This window comes from Aotus nancymaae, unplaced genomic scaffold (assembly GCF_030222135.1).
Source record: "Aotus nancymaae isolate 86718 unplaced genomic scaffold, 86718_ANA_hifiasm-v0.15.2.pri h1tg000012l, whole genome shotgun sequence".
Lineage (NCBI taxonomy): Eukaryota > Metazoa > Chordata > Mammalia > Primates > Aotidae > Aotus > Aotus nancymaae.
This window is the reverse complement of record NW_026988423.1, coordinates 30338537-30360037: the sequence shown is the minus strand read 5'-3', so window position 1 is coordinate 30360037 and position 21501 is coordinate 30338537. Positions and strand designations below refer to the sequence as shown.

The 21501-nt window shown below is 42.1% G+C and overlaps 1 protein-coding gene across 1 annotated transcript; it reads right to left on the bottom strand.

Annotated features, from left to right (window-relative positions):
• Positions 1–2857: 2857 nt before the first annotated feature.
• On the bottom strand, positions 2858–20564 carry DDX25 (DEAD-box helicase 25). Its single transcript, XM_012470172.2, has 12 exons — positions 20469–20564; positions 19765–19831; positions 19448–19492; positions 18835–18970; positions 17024–17116; positions 16808–16910; positions 14722–14836; positions 13620–13797; positions 8432–8669; positions 6922–7084; positions 4270–4458; positions 2858–3143 (listed from the first exon to the last, which is right to left on the bottom strand). Exons 1-12 carry the CDS (start codon positions 20529–20531, stop codon positions 3082–3084), a joined length of 1452 nt encoding a protein of 483 aa, XP_012325595.1. The 5' UTR covers positions 20532–20564; the 3' UTR covers positions 2858–3081.
• Positions 20565–21501: the final 937 nt, after the last annotated feature.

Here is a 21501-nt window from a genome sequence, read left to right as displayed (position 1 = left end):
AGATCACTGGGCTCCTTAAGACCCTCCTGCAGGGCTGGGCATGATGGGCTGTCTGTACAATGTGGGCGAGAACAGAGTAATGCTCCCTGGTTCAGAGAGCAAAGTGCAGGCCCATCCCAACAGCTGGGCTGTCTCTGCATGGGTTCTCTTTCGAATCTAGGTCCCGACCTGAATCAAAGGGGAGACTGAGCCTCTCAGAGGACCAGGAGCCAAGCCAAGGCTTGACAAAACCAGCCTCTCTCTCTGGTGTCAGGAAAGGTACTGCTCACTACCCACCACCCCCATCACTCCTCTAAGATTTTCCACTGTTGGTCATATGTGCAGAGATTGCCAGCAGCTTTCATGGTGACCGAGCTTTGCTGAGGAGGATCAACACTTTCTCATGACCAAAAGCAATAATGTCTCTTGAGAAGCAGCTGTCACACATCCTACCAGACTATGACCAACTCATTTGCCTTTCCTATTATTAATGGTTGCCTTAGATCCAGCAGCTAACATCATAGCAGCTGTGTTCCAGGTGAGGTGTTCACTCACCCACTGGAAATCACAGCCCTGCTCTATGTAATCATGAATTTCAATATGCTAACAGTATTAAACTGGCCAAGATAAACTTCATGAATTTGGTTTAGTATTTGGTGCCAAGAAATATACAGCTGATTAACTCAGCTCACAGTTGCACTGAAATCACCTGGTGTTTCCTTGCCTCTTCATCTCCTTTGTCCTCAGGCAGGCACTGAGAAGACCTTGGCCAGGCCATGCAGGAAGATGGGAAAATTGCTTATAGCTCTGATAAGAGCTGCACCCTGCAAAACAGCCTTTGGATTGTTGACTCACTAAACTAGCCAGTTGGTATTAATGCAGCTGTGATGCAGGATGGCTTTGCTGCCTCCTAGGTGGCAAGACAAAGGGACATGAGGAGGGGGCAAAGGGGAACGCAGAAAAATTCTCCGTGCATGCAGACCTGTGGGAATAGCTGACAAACAGAAATTACTGAAGACACTCGTAAGGGTAACTGGCAGAGATTTTACCAGAGATTTGAACTGGAAAGGGAAGTGGTAAAGTTTCATTTAGGATACCCCAAGGCTGAGCTGAGCATGGTGGAAAGTCCAACTCAATTCTCAAATGGTAAGAGAGAACAAAGTATCTGGATACACTTCCCATGCTCATTCATCCTGTGCCATATTATTGGGGTTCAAAACTAGGATAGAAAACCTCAAAAAAATGTTAGTGAATAAGGAAGTGGCAAAAGAAAAAAAAATTTACTCAACAAAGATACAAGTTTCTTGGGCACCTAGGATGCACTGGGCACTGTCATAAGAGTATTGAGTAGACAAGAGTGATCACCAGCTTCCAGTCCAGAGAGGAGGGCAGACATAGGATAAGGAGAACCAGGATGGACACTGAGCAGCGGAGTTTCACGTCTTACAAATTCTGTCCCTGAGGGCCTCTCTGCCTGAGGGTCTCTCCCTGAGATGGCCATTTTAATTACCACTGCTCTACCTGTGCTTGAGGCTCCCTTATGGAAGTGGGTATTTCTGGGCTCTGCCCTCAGAGTCTGGTTTTGTCTGCTTGGGGAAGGAAATCTGTATTTTTTTCCTCCTGGGTTCTCCAGGTAATTACGATGAGCTGGGTCTGGAACACTTCCTCTGGTAGACTCAGGTTAGAAAGTTACTGGGTGGTATAAAGTCCACACTGAGAAGGCACGGTTGAATACATCCTGTTCTTCTGTAGGAGATTCTGAGTGTCCTCCCCTCCGGAAGCCGGCCTAGATGGTGTTAGGGTCCCTCCTCTGTGCTACACTAGTAACCTAGACCCACTTGCTTTAGCACAGTCTGTTATCATGCTGGCTTATTCTAGGTCTCTGCCATTAGGCTCTGAATTCCAATATGGCTATTATATCTCACTCACCTCCCTTTCTTTGGTGTTTAGCATAAAGGGTACACAATAAATATCTGTTGCTGGATGAGGGAGCATGATGATTTTTATATATTTCTGAGCCCTGCTCTCTGGGAGAAAACATGGGCAGGGTGACATGGAAGAGGAATATCAAAATAGATATGCCAGGAACCAGCATCCCACCAATGACAGGGGCATTCACAGCAGCCACTGGTACAGTCTGCTGCCGTGACAGGGCTGGTATCTGGACTCTGGTTGTAAGACCTGCTCCAGCTTTCTGGAAGACTCTCCATTTACCCCATTTTCTCAAGCTGACTACACTTTACTTTTTGAGTAGGAAATATGAAAAATAAAAAGTATCTCAGTGGGACTTGCAGGAAAATGTCCAGGATTCTCAGGTATACCTTTCAATTCTTAAAAGCAAAAAAACGTTTGCTCTCTGAAATTTTCCTTCTTTAATACGGTATGTGGGTTTTTTACCCTCCACTGACTGCTTTTCAGAAATACCCATAATAAAGCCACACTTTTAGAGACTGTGAAATAACTGATGAGGGAGTAAATCTTCTCTAATTTGAAGAGAGTAAGAAGCAAAACAGAAAAATGTTCTGAAATTCTGTATGTCACTTGAAACATTAAAGAAGCAAAATACTCTTTCTTCCAAATGGTTTCACTTTTTAAAAGTTTTAATCTGTACTTTCACTGAAGAACATGCATGTGTATGCATGGGGGAGTTTCAGGCAAGGGGTGGGGAAAGGCATAAATGGCTGGAAAGGGCACCTGTGAGTGAGGTCTGAAGACACATGGCTTTTTCCTACCAGCTCAACTTCCAAAACCAGCGAAGCTCTACTGCCCTCTCGTGGCACAGTAAGATGCTCCCAAGAGGCACGATCTGCTCAGATTGTAACAAACCAAATCCAAAAACACCCCAGTAGCCCACATTGAGATGTCACCTGTACAAAGATTAGAATAAGAAATAATCTTGCTTTTATTCAAGATGGTCACAAGCTTCACATCAATTTGGTTTCAAAAAGACCTCATGTCTTAAAACTAAGTACCATGACATTTGTTTTGCCATCCGTGACAGTTTCACATTGAAAAAGCCTCAACATAAAAAAATTACCTTCAAAACCCACTGAGACATTCTCACATAAACTAGGATAATGTACAAACAATAAAGTTCTTTCTTCAATAGTCAATCTTTTCAATTTCATCCATGTCTTCAGCGTTGAGTTGCTTAATACTGCTGTCTAAAAGAACAAAAGAGAACAGAACTAGTCTTATGTCAGGACCTAAAAGAAACTTCATTCCATCCAGATTTCTGAAGACAGTGATACCTTGTATAGAAAGCCTTGATGCAGGAACATAAGGAAGGAATGGTACCAACATCACTGACCAATGCCAACTCAAACAGCATCAAATGCACCAGACCACAGACCATATATATCTAGATATGTGGGGCAGAGAAGGTCAGAGTGGAAGTGAGGAGAGCCTGGGAGGGACTAAGGCTCCTCTGCTACAGTCACTTCCTGAGACCAGGGCCTTAGGAGCTCACCATAGCGACAGTGGCCTTAATGCATCATTGTCCTGTCCTCCCCAGTTAGCCTAACACAGGGGCACTTAACCTACTTTCCTGAAAGGTCAGTGGATGTGCTACACTCAACCTGCAACTTGTGAAAATCTCAAATGGTATGTGCCTGCCTATGTGCACTTCCTAGAGTGCTTACTGCTTTCTACAAAGGTTAAGTACTGCTGTCCTGGAAGGTGCTCTTCCTACCCTGCTCCCCAGCCACATGCATGGGCTTTGGGGCTTGGGACAATTTGAGCCATGGGGCCCTTTGAGTTTCCATCAGAGAAATCTGCCAGTCTAGAATTCCAGCAGGCTATCATCAGAGCCTGCCTTGTTTAGATGAGAGGCTGGAGGAAAGGTCCCAGACTTCAGAATTTAAGACTTTCCTGTTTGGGATGGTGGGGCAAGAGGAGGGAAAAAGCATAAATAAAAGAGGAGAACAGAAGAGAATCTTAAAAGATGTTACTACTCTGCTTAGGGGACTTCTTTATAAGATGTGAAAATCTGCTCCTGTAATCTACTCTGCCTTCCCAAGATGTGAAATTCTAACTCCAGAATGAGCTGTAACACATAAATCTGAGCTCATAGTAATTCTACTTGATCAAAATAATTTTTAATTACCATATAAGCATTATTTAATCATCTGTCTCATATTAGAACCCTGGTCCTGTGAATTAAAAGCCTTCCAGCCCGTGCCTTCTGCTTCCACTACTCTCATGAGCCTCTGGACTCCAGCTCTCTAGCACACATCATCGCTGTCAGACCGGCAGGTCTATGGTTCATATTGTGAGGGTGGTGCTACTTACTAAAGTGGTCCTGGATTTTCATAAGCAACGGCAGCTTATCCACTTCAATCATGTTGAAGGCAAGGCCTTTTTTCCCAAAGCGTCCTGTCCGCCCTATGCGGTGGAGGTAGGTCTCATAGTCTGGCTCCTCTCCTTGTTTTACAGGGAGATCAAAGTTCACAACAATCGTGACTTGCTTCACATCAATCCCTAGAAGAGGAAAAACACTGTAGGGTCCTGCAATACTTTCCTCAGGACATGGGCCATTCAAGTACCACATTTGCCAAGGGAATTCTTATTCACAGAGAAAATTTAGAAATCCAACCTGGGCTTATGTAATTGAGACAGATACTTCGGTCAGGAAGTTTGCTTGCCTGCTGTGATGCCTGTGATGCTAGGTAAGAGTTTCCATAGAGAATGCTACAGAAGTGTAAATATGCACAAGGCTCATGCGTGCGTGTGCATGCGTGTGTGTGTGTGTGTGTGTGTATGGTGGAGAGGTGCCCTCACCAAGCTCACAGAGCCACCCTCTCCTCTCTGCTCCTGCTGTGCTAAGTCCCCAGCAGGCCCCGTAGTCTCACTCCCCCTTACCCATCATGGGACTCCAGCTCAGCTCCATTTTATGGCTACTGTTCCGGTCAGGTCTTTTTAAGCCCTTGCCTCAGCGGTCACAACAACTTCCAGACTGGTTTCTCACCACTCTCTCCCCGCACTCCTCTCATCTCTCCTACGATGGTCACCACAACAATGTCCAGGATACTTGTGTTCAAAACCCACTGCCCAAATTGTACAGGAAAAGCATAAACAATTCAAGACCTCAAACCACCTAAAGTCTCATCTCTTTCTCTCCTGACTCACAAATACAACACTCCAGTTAAGATCTGGCCACTTCTTGAACAAATGTAAATTCTCATTCAATTTAACAGCTACGCTTCCTGCAAAAACCTTTTTTTTTTTTTTTTTTTTTGAGACAGGGTCTTGCTCTATCACTCAGACCGGAGTACAGTGGCATGATCTCAGCTCACTGCAACCTCTGCCTCCCGGGTTCAAGCAATTCTCCCATCTCAGCCTCATAAGTAGCTGGGATTACTGGTGCCCACCACTACACCCAGCTAATTTATTTATTTTTAGTAGAGACAGGGTTTCACCATGTTGGTCAGGCTGGTCCTGAACTCCTGACCTCAAGCAATCCACCTGCCTTAGCCTCCCAAAGTGCTGGGATTACAGTTGTGAGTCATGGCACTCGCCCCTGCAAAACCTTTCAGATCAAAGGTTGCCTCGGAAGACTTCTACATTTCCCCTCCCCAGCATGCCTTCCTTCTCAACACTAACAAGCTGTCCGGGTCAGGATCCTTGTGCTCCTCACACTGTGCCTTGACCTGGAGCTCTCTGTGCCTTCTTTCCTCTAGGGTCTAGAGTTATGCTGTCCAATACAGTCAACATTAGCACCATGTAGCTATATTTAAATTAGTTAAAATTAAAAATTCAGTTCCCCAATCACAGTAGCCACATTTCAAGTGCTCAAGAGCCAATATGGCTAGTGGAAAAATTCAGTTCTTCAGTCACACTAATCACATTTCAAGCGCTCAAGAGCCGACATGGCTAGTGACTACTAACTGAAGAGCACAGAATAGAACATTTCCATCACTGCAGAAAGTTCTATTGAATAGTACCAGTCTAAGAGGTGAGAGTTTAGGCAGTGAGCTCCTAAGGGGTAGGGACCTCATCCTATTTCAGGATACCCTTCCCAAAAGCAGAACTCAGCATCCACTCCTAGCATTGGAGGTTCTCAGTTCTGTTTGCTAAAGTAAGAATGAACTAGAAAATGTGGTTTGAATATGGGGTCCAAGCAATGATTTAGGAGAGATGAAAAAAGTAGGAAGGTCCATTCTTCTCTTGAAAAAACAAAGGATTTTTTTTCTTTTTTACTAGTCAATACTTTTAAAATTAAAAACTCCACAGAGATGCTCAACATCATTAGTTATCAGGGAAATGCAACTTAAAATCACAATGAGATCCCAGTATACATCCACAGAATGGTTAAAATTAAGAGTGACAGTAGCAATTGCTGGCAAGAATGCAGAGCAACTGGAAGAGTTTTACAGCTTCTTATAAAGTTAAACGTACACTTATCATAGGACCCAACAACCCCACTCCTAGTTATTTACTCAAGATAAATGAAAGCATATCTCTAAATAAAGACCTACACATGAATTTTTATTACTGTCTTGTTAAACATAGCCCCAAACTAAAAGCAATCCAAATGTCCATCGACTGGTGAACAGATGAACTATCAATGGAATACTATCAGCAATTAAAAGGAATGAACTACCGATGCATGTAACAATACTAATGAAATTCATTAGTATCATTATGAGCATTATGCTATGTGGAAGAAGTTACACAAAGGCTATATACAGTAGCATTTGATTCTGCTCTCCAGAAATATGGAAACAGAAATCTGATCAGTAATTGCCAGAAGCCATGGGATGGGAAGGGAGACTGGCTGAAAAGGAGTGTGAGGAAACTGGGGAGATGGAGATGCTCTGTATTTTGATGACAGTGATGGCTGCGTGATTGCGTGTTTGTCAAAACTCACAGAACTGTAGACTTAAAAAGAATGCATTTTATCATATGCAAATTAGAACTCAATACCTGACTTTAAACACACACCTCGAGCACAAACATTGGTTGTTATGAGAACCTTCTCTTTCCCATCCCGAAACCTCTGAATGATGGAAGCTCGCTGCTCCACAGTCAGCTCCCCGCTTAACAAAGACACCTGGTGGCCATCCTGTATCATCTCCACAGTCAACCACTTGGCGTTTCGACGAGTCTATGTAAAAAAGCAAAACCCACCACAGCACCCAAGATTAAGCAAAGCAGCCTGGCTGTGCTTACAGGGCGGGGATGGGAGAGGGCTGCAGAGGAGTTTTGCTTCACTTCTCCCTCAGTCCTTGAGGGCCTTAAAATGTGGCATGGCATCCTCCCTGCCTTTATGCTTCTAAGGCTCACATTCTCTCAACCAGTCAGACCTTTGGCTTTCTCAACCATGAAATGGAGATAAATGTGCTCCATAAACCTCACATGTGCTATGATGTGACAAAATGATAACATGTAACAATTGGCAACAACAGACACCCTAAGAGTGCTTGCTTCCCAGGTGCCAGGCATCTGGCTGAAATCTTTATGGTGAGTGTAATGTGTTTCACAACAAATTAATGAAGTAGCAACCTAATTTCATTAAAAAATTAACACAGGCCGGGTGCGGTGGCTCACGCCTGTAATCCCAGCACTTTGGGAGGCCGAGGCGGGTGGATCGCCTGAGGTCAGTTTGAGACTAGTCTGATCAGCGTGGTGAAACCCCATCTCTACTAAAAAAAAAAAAAAATTAGCCAGGCGTGGTGGCAGGCACTTGCAATCCCAGCTACTCGGGAAGCTGAGGCAGGAGAAGTGGTTGAACCTGGCAGGCAGAGGTTGCAGTCAGCCAAGATTGTGCCATTGCACTCCACCCTGGGTAACAGAGTGAGACTCTGTCTCAAAAAATAAATAAATAAATAAATATAAATAAAAACAGACAAAACTCCCAAAGCTTAAAAATGTATGTAACTTGCCCAAGGTTGCATGGCTAGCCAGTGGCAGAGCTGAGCTTTCTTTTATTCTACAAGTGTTTTTGGTGCTATCCATGTGTCAGACAGGTGCTGTTCTAGTGCAGTGGATATGGGAGTGAATAAGAGAGAGGAGTCCCTGCTCTCGTGAAGCTTAGAGTGTTTATGTGGTAGTGAGAAAATAAAACACATGAACATGAAATGTCAGAAAGCAAAAAACAAACATAAAAATGGGGTGCTGTTAATAGTGTGTAACATCCTTAACCTCTGATAAAGGGTATCTGCAAAAGCTACAATAAACATAAATTGAAATGGGGAAGTGTTAGAAGCAGTCCCTCTAAAAGAAGAAGGCACTGTGTTTAACATCATTTTGAAGATCCTATTCCGTTACTTAACCTTTTCATGTTTCAACCATAAAATACAGGTAATTTCTATTCAGAGCTCTTCTAAAGATTAAACTGGAGACACACAAAAAGTGCTGAACATGGTGCCTGGCTTTAGGGCACTTATTATGTCTCCCTACCTCTGCCTGTGGGGATATCTGGGCACGATGAAGACACATCCACAGAGTGTACCTGGCAGAAGATGATAGCCTGACCAATGGTGATGCTGCCATAAATGTTGCACAGAGCTTGGTATTTGTCTTTCCTGTGCTCACATAACATGTAATATTGCCAGATGTTGTTCAGGGTAAGCTCCTCCTTTCGTAACTTGATAACATTAGGGTCAGGGATGATTCGCTCAGCAAAGCGCCACACAGAGTCTTCAAAGGTTGCTGAAAAGAGGAGCATCTGGCATTCGGGGGGTAGAGCTCTGTAAGAGAGGAGAGAAAGGTGTCACTCAACTGTCACCCTGTCACTCTTCTTCAAGCACTTCACGCCTCTGCCATCAGGTGCTGTGTCCACCCCTGTTCCATGTGAGGTGCTGCCTGCAATGACCAGCTATATCTCCAGGCAGATAGCCAAGTTCCTGCCCCTCCTTGCCATCAAGAATTTGGAAAAGTATATAAACAGAATGTGGAGCTCAGAGCAAAGTTTAGGTATATATTGCAGAGGGTCTGAGGTTTCTCATGCCAATTTCTTCCTTAGGCGACGCAGACTCATGCAGCCACAAGAGAGGTAGAGTAGATACTCTTTACAGTTATAATCTGACACAAAAGTAGACGAAGATGAAGGAAACAGAGACAGTTATTTGATGGCAGGTGTTATATATCTTGGGAGGAAAAGAACAGCCAAAATTAACTTTATTCAGAATAGGAAGAACTAAATACAAATTAAAGGGGAACAACAGGGGAAAGTATAGTGACTAAAATGTACCCATTCAGAACCCAGAATGAACTCAGGGCTGATTTGCATAAAGTTAAAAAACAGGCAAAATCAATTTGTGGAGTTAGCAGTTAGAATAGAGGTTAATCTTTAGGAAAAGAGCGGGACCAGTGACCAGAAAGGGGTTATTAAGGAAATTCTAGGGTGCTGATAAAATTTTATTCCTTCATCTGGGCTGCTGTTATAAGAGCATGGCTTCTTGTGATAATTCACTCAGTGGTACACTTAGGATTAATGTATTTCTCTGTATATGTTTCATACACCAATAAAAAGTCAACTTTTTAAAACAAAATAAATGAGAGACACCAGAGGGAAATCAGCTCTTTTGAGAAGGAGACAGAGCACTTCGAAGAATAAACTGTTAGCATCAAAAGGGAGTGAAAGAGATCATATAGTCCAGTGATTCTCAAACTCAATTTTAAACCTGGGGTCTCGATCATCAAACAACAATCCGGCAGACCTACGGTTAATGATGTCAGACTGTCTACATGTGTTATCTTCTCAGCTGCCCATATCCCACTGATGTGATCATAAAGAGACAAAAAGAGATTAATTCACAAAAAACATGGAGAACGGGAAAGGAGAAACTGGTGGATGAGTTATCTTTTTGGAAGATAGAAGGGGTGGTAAATGAGAAAGCAGATGAAGCTACACCATGAACACTGCAGAACAGAGTGTTGATGAAAATGCAACTAACTGTTCCCTCAGACCACCGAGAAGTCCAGGACCTGCAAGCTCCAGGAACTATAAAATCAGAAGAAAAAAGCTGAAAACAGGGCACATGTTAGAAAACATGAGGAAAACTTTGCATTCCACATGCTAGGGCCTCTTGGCCACTTGCTGGGTCACAATCCTGTATCTGGGAAAGACGGCACAAGGACTTATATCCTAAAGCTTGGACCATTTTACTCCAAAGAAAAAATTCATACAAATTACACAAAGAAAGAAAACCATGGGCCGTTCTGTAGAACACACTGGATTTTGAAGAGTTTGTATGAAAAAAGAATGTGAAATATCTCATTAATAATTTTTATTTATTTTGATTTTTAAAAAATTTTAATAATTTTTATACTGATTACTTGTTGAAAGGATATTTTGATACAATGGGTTAAATAATATATATTTATTAATTTCATCTCTTTCTTTTTGAATGTGGCTATTAAAAAATTTTTAATTATACATGTGGCTTGTATTAAGTTTCTGTTGGATGTCACTGGTTTAACCTGTTTTAAGAAAAGGAAGGAAAACTTTAACAATGCAGGGCTGAACAACCAACATAAATGCTCTAATTATTACTTAATATTCTCTTGAGTATAAAATAAAAGGGACTTTCTTAGAAAGCCCTTTTTGGGTCCAGGTGTGGTGGCTCATACCTGTAATGCCAGCACTTTGGTAGGCTAAGGCAGGCAGATCACTTGAGGCCAGGAATTTGAGACCTGATCTCGAACTTAATGTCATCCTGATCTCCAAGCTTTTGTTTATTACCATTTTTTGGTCATAAACAAACTGGCCAATATGGAGAAACCCCATCTTTACTAAAAGTACAAAAATTAGTTGGGTGTGGTGGCGTGTGCCTGTAATCCCAGCTACAGCTACTTTTGAGGCTGAGGAAGGAGAATTGCTTGAACCCAGGAGGCAAAGGTTACAGTGAGCCAAGGTGAAGCCACTGTGCTCTAGCTTGTGGGACAGAATGAGACTCCATTTCAAAAACAAAAAACAAGAAAACAAAAAAGCTGTTTTTCACTACTAAATATTTCCTGGAGTTTTGAATTTTTCATTCGCTGTTATATAAAACAAATCAACTTACTGGTAAGAGGATGACAAGAAGGAAACCTCTTTTGATCTCTACTCAAAATTATTTTAAATAGGAAGACTGGCAGAAAATATGTATAAGGAGCAGGTGGATCCCCTTAGTTTAAGTAGCTAAGCCTGTAGAAGCAGATTAGATGTTTATTCTGTGCAGAAATTCCAGACTTGGGGATAACAGTCTTAGTAGAAAGTGGGAGCAAAACATATGTCTGAGAAGAGGAGATCAAGTGAAAATATGCTAATGAATGGGAGGACCCTCTCATCCCGTTCCCCCACCTGGCTCCCAGAATGTCAGCAACCAAGGGTCTATCCCCCAGAAAAGAGAACAGAGACATTACATAGTACTAAAGACCTCCAGATGACAATCATCACACAGTAGGTCTCCCCAAGTTACAGCCCCAGCCATACACACAGAGCTGTCCATTGGAATTTTAGCTTCTTGCCCTAGATCATGAAAAGCTAGCCAAGTATCACCACATATGAGGAGGAACATTCTGCTGTCAGAGGCTACAGCAAACAAAAAGGAAGGACATGCATAACAAAGTAACACATGTGTATGATTATTTCTTCTATTTTTATATAATTATTTTCTTTGAACTGTTATGACTGTGTCCCAGAGGGCCTCTCTAAACTTGGTCACTCTAGGGAAAGAGATAACTTAAGAAATTTTCCCAGAACTGGCAGGCCCAAGTTTTGAGAATGAAAGGGTGCACTATGTGTCTAATATGATGAATGAAAAAAGACCTGAACCAAAGTATGTCACTGAAAAGTTTCAGAATACCATAAAGAAAGAAGACCTCGAAGGCTTTTAGTGAGAAAAAAAAGGTCATAAACAAAAGCTTGGCTATCAGGGTGACATTAAACTTTTCAATAACAAAACTGGAAGCTGAGGATATTAATTATATGTTAAAGTTTTTTAAAAAACTTTTCTGTTTTCAACATTTCTCTGAATTTAGAGGGAGAATGACATAGGATTCCTATCTGGGCAAACTATTAACCAAAAGATCAAATTTACAGGTATAATAAGAACATTTTCAGACATGTAAGGGCTGAAAAATGAACCTCTTTTATATTATTTTTCAAGAAGGCATTAGAAAATATGCTCCAGCATTCTGAGGAAGTACTCCAAGAAAAACGATCCAAGATATAGGAAATTCAAAACTTAAGTGAGCAAAGGAAAGGCCCATGATGACAGCTGTAAAGCAAATCTATCAGAATGAAGCTGGAGAGAGGGAGCTTGAAATTTTGCTAGGAAAAAGTAGAAATGGATGGATTTTAAAATTTTATTTTACTATTTGGAGATAACACAGACATAGGACACATACGATAGAATAGCCAGGAAAAAACTAAATATCCTTACACAGTGATACTAACTAAATGAAAAAAAAAAAGCAATGATTACTTCTAGAAGAGAAAGCTTTATAAGAAAAACAGCCCTTTATATTAGTGGGTTCTGTATCTGTGGGCTCCATATCTGTGGATTCAACCATCAGTCAAAAATATCTGGAAAAATACTGTGTTCGTACTAAATGTATACGGACCTTTTTCTTGTCATTAGAAATGATTTAAAGTATACAAGAGGATGTGTATAGGTTATATGCAACTACTACAACATTTTACATCAGGGACTTGCACATCCACAGATTTTGGTATGTGCAGGGGGTCCTGGAACCAATCCCCCATGGATGCAGAGGAACAACTGTTATTATAAAAATATGCTGTTTGGCTCAGCAGCGAACAATATTTATACTGTCACATGATATCAATACTGACAGTTAATGTAACCTAATTCATGACATAATTACAGAGAGGTGATGGGGGATAGGAAAGGTAGAATGGGGTGGTGTTTTCAAAGAACTCAATTCCCACTTCCTATAATGGGAAATCAGTTGACAATGACTATACATCAGGAAATAGCAGTATGAAAAATGTTATTTAAAGGTATAAAGGTTAATATCAGAAAAGTATCCTCTTCAGGTTGGAGCAAGGGGTCACTATTTTTCATTACAAGTCTTTCAATACTAATTGAATTTAACACTGAGTATATAATACGTCATTTAAAAATACATGATACAGATTGGTAAATCCACTCACAGAAACTGATTCAGTAAGTCTGAGGTTGGGTCCAGTAATCTGTAGTTTTAAACCCCTCAGGTGATCCTGATAAAGAGGTCTAGGAAAATGACACAGCTTTTTACAAATTAGAGGGAAAGTCAGGACTAGACTACCAGTCTCCTGATGCCACATTACTGTGTCCTCTACTCTATCTCAATTATCCATTGTATCCTCACAATATCCTTACCAGGCTTTAACAGATCCTCTTTAGAATTCTGGTCAAAATACAGAACAGTATTGGCAAATTTGGTTTAGAGGCAATATATATTGATAGAGTCCATCTGTAATTTGTGTTGCAAAAGTAAAGCACTCAGGCAAGATTATAAACTGAAGAAGGTGGAAAACTGTAGCAGCTGAGGGACCTTTGAACCGGTGAAAATAATGAAAACCCAAATTTGTTTTAGAGGTGAAGGTGGTGAGGAGTTAAGCAATAAAGATAATGAGGAGGAGTAAACAAATGAAATTCCCCATCTGGACAGAAGGCTGAGGAAGAGAGGAAGACTCTGAAGATTACCTTTGAATACGAATACTATGATCTGAAAATCCTTGGGTGTCAATCATCACATCTGCTTCATCCAGGACAAACACACGAATCTTAGTCAAATCAATCAATTTTCGTTTAAAACACCAATCTAGGACAGTCCCAGGAGTGCCAATTACAATCTGTTTAGTGATGTCGGTGCCTCTGAGAACTGGGGAGAAAAGGGTTTTAAGCATTCATTTAGATGCAAACAACTCCAACAGGTCACAGTTCAGGGAAGTGCAACATAAAGCTGATAAGCAAAAATATAGATTGTAATAATTTTCCAAGTGCAAACCCTGAGGGTCACTGTGGTTTTTGACTCTGCAGAATTTTTAGGATAAATTTCTTTCTATGCTTATGGTAGTAACAGTGCCATTTAATTCTGCTTCATAATCATTTAAAAAGCCACACTGTAGCAATTCCACTATCCTACAGAAATACTGGTACAACTGTGAAAAATGGCACCTCCCCAAAGAGAAAACAACCAAAATGTCCATCAGGTTACGTTAAATAAGTCATGAACTACTGTGCAGCTAATCAAAAGAATAAACAGTAAAAAGTGTGCTCCCATTTTTGTAAACACTCAATGAAAACACAAATACGGGCATTTGTATGTGCTTATATGAGTTCAAAACAAAAAAAAGCAAAAAAAAAAAAAAAAGGCTTGCCTGTTTACTATGTAATCTTTGGGATTATGTTTTTGGAAGGCAATGAAGAACAACTTTCACTTTTACCTAATCTTTTGTCTTTTAAAGTTTTTCCCCATTATAAGCTTATAATATGTTAATGAAAAATCCAAAAATTGAAGCTGTCCTACACAAACCAATCAAGTCTCGAAGTAAGGACTATACAAAGGCATCCTCTTGCAGGATGTGGAAATGATGTGGCTAACATTTAGTGGGTCCTTACTACGTGCCAGGCGTTGTGCACAACACTTTACCTACGTCATCTCAATTCTACTAACAACTCTATGACATGAGTGCTATTATTTCCCCCATTTAGAGATGAGAATGCAGAGAAGTTACATAAAATGCTTATTAGTGGTAAAGCCAGGATTTGACAAATCAGCCAGGACTGGCTTACTGGTACATACTTCGATTCCCTCGAATGGCATACATCACTTGAACATCCACACAGAATTTTCCCATCTGCTCAACCACACGGCCAGTTTGCAGAGCCAATTCATAAGTAGGAGCTAGGCAGAGGCACTGTGGTATAGAGAGAGAAGAGGAGAGGAGAAAGGTGCTTACAGGCATCTTTCAAATTTCAACTACAATAAAAATTTGTATAGGGAGAGGCACAGAAAGGAAACTGAAGGTTTGGGTTGAATGAAATATTTTTAATTGGGCCAGGCACGGTGGTTCATGCCTGTAATCCCAGCACTGTAATCCTATGGAGGCTGAGGCGGGTGGATCACCCTGTGGTCAGGAGTTCGAGACCAGCCTGATCAACATTGTGAAACCCTGTCTCAAAAAAAAAAAAATTTAATTGGATACAGTTTAATAGTTGACAGATTTGAGGTGAATGTTGAGTATGAGAAAGGGAAGGGGCCAAGGGACGGAGAAACAGCTACCTTTTACATATTCCTCTCTAAAGGGTTATTTAGAAACACAAATTACTAGTCACCCTTATTGAGGTAGGGGAGGCATGGAATGGAGAAGAATGGGATGTAGGGAAGCTGGGAATCAATGAATGCAAGGCAAATTACAGTTTGAGTTATATCCCATAGCCTCTTGTTTGCTATTAAAAGTCTGACTATTTCTGAGGCTGGGCGTGGTGGCTCACACCTGTAATCCCAGCACTTTGGGAGGCTGAGGTGGGTAGATCACCTGAAGTCAGGAGTTGAGGCCAGCCTAGCCAAAATGGCAAAATCCCATCTCTGCAAAAAAAATTAGCCAGGTGTGATGGTGGGTGCCTGTAATTTCAGCTACTTGAGAGGCTGAGGCAGGAGAATTGCTTGAACCCAGGAGGCACAGGTTGCAGTAAGCTAAGATCGCGCCACAGCACTCCAGCCTGAGTGACGAAGTGAGACTCTGTGTCCAAAAAAAAAAAAAAGTTTCCCTATTTCGGGAACACTCCCTTCTTGATCCAGTCTATTTATACCTATATCTATATAATATATAATATGATATATATAACATAATAGGCAGAATAATATTCCCCCAAACTGTTATTCTATACTCCATAAAAATGGCAGCTGCTGATGAAAAAAGATGCTGATGGAAAAAAAATGGTGATATCTAATGCACCTATATGTGTCAATTAGGAATCTGTGATAGAAAAACATAGACAAACTGCTAAAAATACCTTTCACCCACATTTTTCAAAATATGCTCAAGCATAACTTATCCTACATAGTTTTTATTGATAATATCAAACCCTAAACATAAATTTCACTGAACTTGTCTAAAATGCACAAGATTTCCTATGCCTGATCTATGCTGACTTGGCTGATCAGAGTGGAAGCTTACTGAGAGAATTCTGGTGTTCCCCATAGCACTTAATGGATACAGGTACTCAGCTTGTCAAGCAAACAGGGAGAGATGACCAGATACTTTTCATGAGTGGAAACTACACTAGGAGAATGGCAAACCGGGTGCCAGTGCCAGTCTTGACTCGGTCACTCTCTGGGGACCTCTAGAAAGACACTTCCCTCTCCAAGCATCAGCCTCCTCCTCTACTAAAGTGAGATGGACTGCATGATCTTCTGGTGTTGTAGCCAGATGGCTATAATTATTGTATGCTTAATTTATGCCAGGGACTGTTCTAAAAATGTAAATTATTAAATCCACATGACTTTATTCAATATTTAATGAGTGGTTTCTACATGTCAGGCACTGTGCTAGGTATTAGGATTTAAGGGTGAACAGATCAACTATAATACATTCCTTTACAGATGCTATCTTTACAGACAAGGATTAACAGACTCAGATTTACTAACTTGCCTAAGACATTCAGTGAGTAAGTGGGGAGGCTAGGATTGAAATCAGACTATAAAGCTTGTCTTCTCCATCACTGTCCCATACTGTTGCCCAATGCTCTATGATATTATGAAAACATGTCTTTTCTAAATATTGTCATATCACAGTAGTAACCATATCACTGCCCAGGAACACCGCCTGTTACTAAAATAGCACCGGCACTGCAAGCATTCCCAGTCTCTCTCAGCCTTCTCTTACCTGTGGGAACAATTCCAAGGCATTAACTCTGCTTAACATTGCCAATACAAATGCAGCTGTCTTTCCTGTTCCAGACTGGCTCTGTGCTATGAGGTTCTGGGGTCTGTAGAAAAGAGAAGACCACTGGGCATAAACTGAATACAAGAGTGTGGACATAAACTGAAAATAAGAAACTAAATATAACTAAGTTAGAATACCACCACCCTGGAAACTCACGGATGTGCCAGCATCATAGGGAGAGCCATCTCTTGGATTTTGGATGGCCTATTAAAGCCCATTGCATAGATTCCTTTTAGTAAATCTTCCTTTCTGGTAAAAAAAAAAAAAAGAAAAACAGAAAAATCAAACACAGGTTATAGTTGGTCAGTAGCATCAGCAATACAGACCCGAAAGGTGCATTTCTAAAATATATCATTCATACCTCAACTTCCAAACATAAACAATCATGCCTGCAGAGGTGGACCACTAAAATAATAAGCTATGCCGTAAGCCTAGTCAAAGGACAGTAGTAAAGGCCTTAAGCTGAACCTTCTGTTGAACAAAGCAAAATAGGAAAACCTCATCCGATAAAAAGAATATATCTGTTTGCCAAGAGTTATATTTTCTGCCTAGGCAGAAAACTAAGTGGCATTTACTGTTTAGTTCCTTTTCACGAATGATATTGATGTTTTTAACAGCAATTTTCAGAGAAGACAAATTTTTATTTAGGCAATTCTTATATCAGTTCTTTCTAGGAGAAGACACACTATTACTTTATCCTTCTGAGGCAATATTTTAAAATGCAGCTTTCCTGAGGTTAAGAAAAATGACAGAATGAGGATAAGAGGTTCTTAAGAAAAATGACAGAATGAGGATAAAGCAAGTGGGCTGGAACACCTCCACCTTTAATGACATGCACATTTGTGTGTGTTCAATTGGTAGATGACTGGCAGCCCATCTTAAATCATGGGTAGGCTTCTTCTACTATTTAGAAAATGTCTGAGTGATAGGATTTTGGATTTTTACCCTTTACACAAGTAGGTTTCAGTACTTTTCTTTCTGTTAAAATACTTTTTTTAAAAGCATCAAATGATAAATCCCTAGGGAATGCAAACCCATTTGGGAAAGTTATTCAGTTTAATATCATTTGAAACATAAAATCAGGAAAGTAAAAGCTTGTAATTTATCTGCAGTGGCTGGAGGAGGATGTCTGGGTCATCAGAATCTGGGTTCTGATATGGAGAGTGGCAATCTGGCTGTGCCTAGCTTAGCTATATCCCCTGAGCACTGCAGGAGGCAAGTATCTTACTATCAAAAATGTTCACCATTTACCAGGCAACTTGGGTATCCTAATGTTCTTCTTTAGAACACCTTTAAAAAAGATACACATACACACACACACACACACACACACACATTTTTTGAGACGGAGTCTCACTCTTTCACCCAGGCTGGAGTGCAATGGTGTGATCTCGGCTCACTGCAACCTCTGTCTCCTGGGTTCAAGTGATTCTCCTGTGTCAGCCTCCTGAATAGCTGGGATTACAGGCCGGCGCCACCAGGCCTGGCTAATTTTTATATTTTTAGTAGAGACAGGATTTCTCCATGTCTGCCAGGCTGGTCTCAAACTCCTGACCTCAGGTGATCTGCTCTCCAAGGCCTCCCAAATTGTTGAGATTATAGGCATGAGCCACTGCGTCCGGCCTGAGCTATATTTTGATGGCATGAAAAATGTACAAATCTCACTTTAATACTGAATATTAAAACAAAAATTAACTGTGCGTGGTGGCACAGGCCTATAGTCCCAGCTACTCGGGAGGCTGAGGCGGGAGAATTGTTTGAACTTGCAAGGCAGAGGTGCAGTGAGCCGAGATCGTGCCACTGCACTCCAGCCTGGATGACAGAGTGAGACTCTGTCTCAAAAAACAAAAACAAAATATTAATATCAGAAAACAAAGAGGAGAGCCTGATTGTTTTTATTATAAGCAGATTCATTTGTTCTGTGCCTTTCAGCATTTTTCTCATATTAAAAGAGTAAAAATACTCACAGTCGCAGCTCTTCAAATGTTTTTACTGAGTAAAGTGGAGAGCTGGGATCCTTCTGTAAAACTTCCACGTGGTGACTGGATTCTACTAAGGATTGACGGATTAACTTGTTTAAGAGTGAATTGGCTGCCAAATCCACTAGAAAAGCAAAAATAAAAAAGAGGACATCAAACTTCCTAAATGACATCAAATAAGTTGCTCTTCCTCTTTCAGTGGTTGTATACCAAGCAATTGCTCCTATGCTCATCTTTCCTCTAAAAGAAGGTTCCAGAAAGAATGAGATAGCACTGAGCATCCCTTCTTTATGAGGATTCAGTTTCTTAAGCACTGGTACTTCACCATCCTCTAACTTCAAAGTATCCTAAATCCATCTCCATGAAAGCAAATTCTTGACAGCTGGAAATTCTTAACCCAATCAATCCCTGCATATTCCATTTCAACTTCTTTTAAATAAATACAACCTACTCATAATTTAGTGTGTCTCCTGATAGTCACTATAAGAAAATAGAAGCAAAGACAGGCCTTTTCCAACTGAGATATTATTCACTCACACTATTAAAGTTATAAATGGAAAAAGAATGCTAGTAGCTACATGCAAATGAAATTATCTCCTACCTACATCATCTTCATCATCTTCTTCGATGTTATCAATAGAGTCATCTGGAAAGGATGGAAGAGAAACAATACATGTAAAGACAAACGAGCAGAAATGTAAAGCATATTATTCAATTTTTTTCTTCCTGACTCTTCAGTGTCTACTGGCAAGAACAGTCATTTCATGGAGGAGTGGGTAAAATGATGGGGAAGGTAATGGAGAGCGTTGAATGTTCCACTAAAGAACAAGGGTATTTCACTTGGCAGGGATGTGATAAAAGCAAAGCAGTAATTTTTAATTCATTGAGCCCACTCTGCTTTGCCCTAACAGCACTCACCTATGTTTCGGACTGTAGTACTCCTGATACCCAGAAGGTTCTTCCGGGGGTGGTTGAGGTTTGAAAACTATTGAGAGACACAAATTTCAACCAATATTAAGATGCAAGCCCTCAAGCAGCCCAGTGCTTCCCAACCACAGGGGCTGGACGGGATTCAGGAAAGGAAACCCGGGTACTGTTTCCTTTGCGATATTAGGTAGCAGCAGATTCCTTTCGGAGTTGGGTCTCCTGTATGAATTATCCTAAAATTGGAGATTTTCTGATTTTCTGTATCCCCTGTACATGAAGTTTCTCTTTCCTAGGCCTCTAGTTTAGAGTTGGGCAGTACTTGGGGTTCACAGCACCAACCAGGGCAGAGTGGCTAGGAAAGTGCGCTGGCAGATGGATGGAAGCGAGCTGAGGCTTAATGATCAAACAGGCAGAGTAGAAAACTCAGGGTCTAACTGGGACTACCAGCTGCGTTCCCACCCTGGATTTCCAAGGGTCTTCACTTTGCCCTTTCCAACCAAAGGTCTTGCCTCTCGTGGGGGTGGGGACGGGGTCTCCTTCTGTGGCCCTCTTCCAAACCCTTCCCACATCTCCCCTCCAGCATCTGACACCCCACTTCGAACGCTCGCGGGCTTTCTCTCCCCTCCCAGCTAATCTTCCTCTGCGAGTCGGCGCTCCACCCCCACGGCTGTGCCCCCCGGCTCGGTGGCGGTTACGTGGCTGTTCAGCCGCTCGCTCTCCGCCGCCCCCGCGTCTCCTCCCCACAGTAACGACGCCATGGCTGCGATCGCTGCTCCCGCCCCCAGCACGTGCTTTTACCACAGGCGCGAGGCGGCGCCGGTCCCATCCGTTGGCCAATGGGCTTCCTCAGGGGGTAGGCGTCTGCGCCCGCGACCACCGCGGTGCGGCGCGCAGGCGCTGGAGGGCGGGGTGAGGCCCTCCGGAGGGCGGAGGGAGCGCGGACCTGGGGTGGAGGGGACGCGGGGCGGGAGGCGGGGTGGCACAGAGGGCGTGGAGGGGGTGTGAAGGGGACGGGGAGAGCTGGCGGCCTGGGCGCGGCCGGAGGTGGGCAGTGCTGTGTTGCTGCGCGCGGTTTTGGTCTTCCCGCCCCAAGTCCGCGCTTGGCGTAGGCTTCTGGCCCCTGCTGAGCCGGTTGCGAGCGGCTGCAGCCACCGCCCTGAGTGGAGAGCTCCCCCGCCCGCGTCCTGCCGCGCACACAGCACTTCAGGCGGGAGCTCCCCGGACTCCCCACAGCGCTTTACGCCCCCTGCCCATTTCCCAGGAAATTTTTGCCTTCGCATCACAAGATGTCAGAAAGGTTAGCGAATTGCTTAGGAAAGTGAGGACAAAATCTGATGAATTTGATATGACGAATGACCTCGAATGCCACAGTTGCGGAAAGGAAGCAGAGCTGTTCAACTTCTAACTGCGGTTCCTGTGATGCTAGTAATTTAAAACATAGGCGTTTTAAAACTTTTATTCCGAAATGTGGTCTCACGTTAAAAACATTTCCATTCGGTATAACCTCTACGTCCTACATGCGTATGCATAATCCGGGACAGATCCCTGGATCCCTGCTACTAATGACTTAATGACTGCTCAATTTGGACGAAAGAACCAAATTCTACCTCCTTCTTCCCCCCAGTTTTCTAACTGTAATTTTGAGATTTGGGTCAGCATTTCTGGAATTGGGGGCAAAAATGCAAAAACCCACAAACGAAACTGCAGTCGTCATGATCTCTCCGTGGT

Bases quoted from the DNA above. Each gene is read 5' to 3' on its own strand.
- DDX25 (XM_012470172.2), bottom strand. From the start codon at position 20,531: ATGGCGTCGTTACTGTGGGGAGGAGACGCGGGGGCGGCGGAGAGCGAG. The intron at 18,971-19,447 runs GTAGGAGATAAT...TTGCTTTTCTAG, and splicing joins AGATGATGAAGATGATGTAG to TGGATTTGGCAGCCAATTCA. The intron at 16,911-17,023 runs GTGAGTTTCCAG...TCTTTTCTACAG, and splicing joins CCTATGATGCTGGCACATCC to ACCCCAGAACCTCATAGCAC.